General features: G+C 32.6%; 1 protein-coding gene across 1 annotated transcript; it reads right to left on the minus strand.

Moving 5' to 3' along the window:
* Window positions 1-1,336: 1,336 nt before the first annotated feature.
* Window positions 1,337-2,990, minus strand: LOC104240313 (beta-D-glucosyl crocetin beta-1,6-glucosyltransferase-like). Its single transcript, XM_009795140.2, has one exon. The coding sequence runs from the start codon at window positions 2,902-2,904 to the stop codon at window positions 1,534-1,536; it is 1,371 nt and encodes a 456-aa protein (XP_009793442.1). The 5' UTR covers window positions 2,905-2,990; the 3' UTR covers window positions 1,337-1,533.
* Window positions 2,991-3,765: the final 775 nt, after the last annotated feature.

Genomic DNA, 3,765 nt, shown 5'->3' on the forward strand with positions numbered 1-3,765 from the left:
TTTTCTGGTCTTCATATTTCTCTGTTTTCCTTTGTAAACGACAAATTACTCCATTATTCATATGAGATAAGGTCAAATAAAGTTGAACCTTGAGAATCTAGGACTTAACTGCGTGCATGAACTGAACTTACTTAAAAATCTCTCATCTTTAACCTTTTTTCTTATTCATATTCTGTCCTTACTCTTTAGTCCCCACTTCCAACAATAATAAAACTAAATTAAAAGAGGAATATTTTCTCTTTAATACCCTATATAGGATCTAAATGGGTTGGTTGGAAACTTTAGACTGATCTTTTTGGATTAGTTGTATTAGTTAACTTGTTGTGACATTACTTTTTTAGTGATGCAAGGTGGATGTAGCTAAGCCTATTATGGTATGGCATGCCAAAAAAAAAATGGAGATCAAGATTCTAGATATAGGTCACTAAGTTTTTTGCAACTACATGTATAGTACAAGTAAATAATTTTGAGAATGTGAGTAAATTCTACCTCCCTATTCAAAATATTTTGTATGTTCATATTGCTTGAAGGGACTTTAATTGCATCCCCATAAATAAATAAGAACAAACAAAGATACCATTTCAAAATTATTTTAATTGCATGATAAATATGAAAGACACGTTTCGAAATTTTAAATTCAAAACTTCGAGTTTTTCAACTTCCACAATCTTAAAGGTAAAACCATCCTTCACCTATTTAGTTTCCAAGGTTCCTCCTTCACTGATGAAGAATGTGAAAATCATCCCATTCTTTTTACCCTCTTTTTTATCTTCTTTCCAATATTCTCTAATTACTTTTTTGATTGTGACACCGGTCCTTTCACCCAATTCTTTTTTGAGTTTTGTAGGTGACAGTTTATAATAATGTATTTTTTTTTAGTTTGATTCCCTAAATTTTCATCTTTCATATGTTCGGAATTGTCAGCTTTTCATTGCCCTTGTGATATTGATAAGTGGGAATTAAACATAAAATATTTTTATGGTATATTGTCTATTCATATTTGTAAATTTTTAATTTACTTTGTTTGGCTTTATCAATTTCATGGTGCATTTGAAATAATAATGAGAAATGATATAGTGTGCATTCTTATTTATTGGTGTTAGAATGTATATTTCTCTCATAAATATAGTCATTTTTTTTTTTTTGCGCTAGGAGGAAGAATGTTGAGGAAGTGTTTGTTACGTTCTTATTGGATATTTTATACAGTGGTGAATATACTACTCGAAGGTGTTGAATATGGTAAGTTTTATAATTACTATTTTGAAGTAACTTGCCAAAGAGATTGTCTATGATGACAATTACTTCTTACCTTCTCTATGCAAAAAGTCCTTTGGTTTGTTTATTACTCAAAAACATGTGTGATTAGTTAACATATTACAAAAAAAAAACTTGGAATACACATATAGCTCACATGTCCAGAGACAAGTAAGAGTATAAGAAAATAATCACGCCATACAAACAAATTAAGTAAGTTATGTAATCTTTCGAACCTGATTATTTTGAAAGCAATCAAAAACAATATCTGTTCATGAATTACAACATCATATTATTGGATTTGCTAGTTTTGCAAAGTTGTACTAGCTCTCCAATAGCTGCATCCATCTCTTCCTCTCTTTCCTTCTTCAAATTCTCACTGATTTCTCTAACTTTATTCCTTAGATTCTCCCCTGTTTTCTCGCAAATTATACTTTTAACAATTTCTGCTACCTCTCCTCTATGAACTTTACCTTCATCATCTCTAACAATCTCCACTGCGACTCCAAGTTCCACGATCAACCTAGCATTTATTGGCTGATCAAGATGCATGGGCAAAGCTATAATAGGCACACGAAAATCTATACTTTCCATTACAGAATTCCAACCACAATGACTCACGAATCCTCCAGTACTCGGATGGCTTAGAATTCTTAGTTGTGGTGCCCATCCATCCACAACCCTTCCCCTATCTCCAATTCTTTCAAGAAAACCTTCTGGTAATGCTTCTTCAACTCTAACTTCTTCACCCTTTGGAAATCTTACAACCCATATGAAGTTAACATTACTAAGTTCCAACCCTAAAGCTATTTCTTCCAAATCTTCCTTACTCAAGAAATACTGGCTTCCAAATGAGACAAATACAGTTGAATTCTCATATTTGTTTCCTAGCCAATCAATGAGATCATCTACGTCCCCATCATATTCATTTGTTGTTTCTTGGACTGGAGGACCAACTGGTATAATTTTCCATTGGATCAACTCGGTGAAGTAATCGATGTATTTAGCCTCTGTTGCCCTGGAGGTACTCATCAGTATTATCTTATTCATAGTTTCTTCTTCAGCGAAAGGGTCCTTATCATCAGGATCTTTCTCTTTAGCAGCTTTTTCAAGCATTTCTTCCCTTTGTTGTCTCTCAATTTTTCTCAAATAAAGAGCTGGAAAAGGAAATTCAGTCCCCGGTTTTTTTACTGGATGCAAACGGTATGATAACATAGCTGCACAAAAAGTCAAGAGCATGACTGCTGGAATGTTATATGAATTTGCAACTTCCTTAGCCCATGGTTGTAATATATCATAGATTAACATATTCGGTTTCAAATTTTCTATGATTTTGTAAAAATTAGGTTTAGACATTTTGACGGCCTTTTTGAGGGTGGAAACGAGATGGGGTGGGATGCCGTTAGTTGTATGGTAACTAAGAGGAAGCTCGGGTAAATCTGGTAAATGAAATTCAACTAGCTGAATAGAAATGGAGTATTTTTGGGGGATTTTTTTCTTGATAAAATTGAGATTCACAGGCGTAGAACAAAGGTATACGTAGAATCCCCTGCATGCAAGTTTCTTGGCAACAGTTAAATAAGGAGAGATATGACCATGAGCCAACCATGGAAACATCAGTACCCTTAAAGTACTATGTTCTGTATCCATGAAAATTGAGAAGGATGATAAAAACAGATTAGCTATGGTTGTTTGCCTTTAATAAACAGAGGTAAATGGCTGCTAAAAAAGAATAGAAAATGAAAACTATATTTTTATGTCAATGTGAAACTTGCTTTTATGCAAACGTGATGAAGTGATTATTGTTGCGTGATTGGAAAAATATTCATAATACGTTTTCTTAGTGAAAGTGATGGGTCATTAGATTATTTCTAGGAGTTTTTCTATCTTAAGATTTTTAGCCAAGTTTGATAAAATAAACTTTCAACCTTTTTATCCAGAAGACGATTAATTAATATGTTGCGTAATCAAGAAAAGTGTGATAATAGATTTAGATATAGGTGAGACAAGGATTTTGCAACTATAGGCATAGTAGAAGAAATAATTTTGAGTTCTTTTTTTTTTTTAATTTAAAAATTCAACTCTCAAAGAATATAATTATCAAAACAATAGCAAACTATCTCCCTAACTACTCAAAAGTACAAAATATATTATTAGTAAGTGATTATGCCCAACTATGCCTTATAAAAAGGACACGCGGACGTTGCAAATATAACCTGAGTATTTAGCCTAGAGTCGAACCACAAGGAATTAACCTATCAATTACTCTCGTTAGACTTACTAATTTCCACGGAATCAACTTCTCAAACGTTGTGAATAACAATTGATGATGTTTCTACTAACTAAGAATGAATGTAAATAAGCAACTGAAAACTAACTATAATTAAGTTGTAAACAATTAAGAGAAGAATCTAAGGTTATGATTTGCCCTATTGATGGAATCCCTTCCGATTATGTTTCACATAGATTTGCCTAATCGTCTCTATCATTCATGAGCATTCTTCCTACCGT

The sequence above is a fragment of the Nicotiana sylvestris genome, chromosome 1 (genome assembly GCF_000393655.2).
Source record: "Nicotiana sylvestris chromosome 1, ASM39365v2, whole genome shotgun sequence".
Taxonomy (NCBI): Eukaryota; Viridiplantae; Streptophyta; class Magnoliopsida; order Solanales; family Solanaceae; genus Nicotiana; species Nicotiana sylvestris.

Bases quoted from the DNA above. Each gene is read 5' to 3' on its own strand.
- LOC104240313 (XM_009795140.2), bottom strand. From the start codon at position 2,904: ATGGATACAGAACATAGTACTTTAAGGGTACTGATGTTTCCATGGTTG.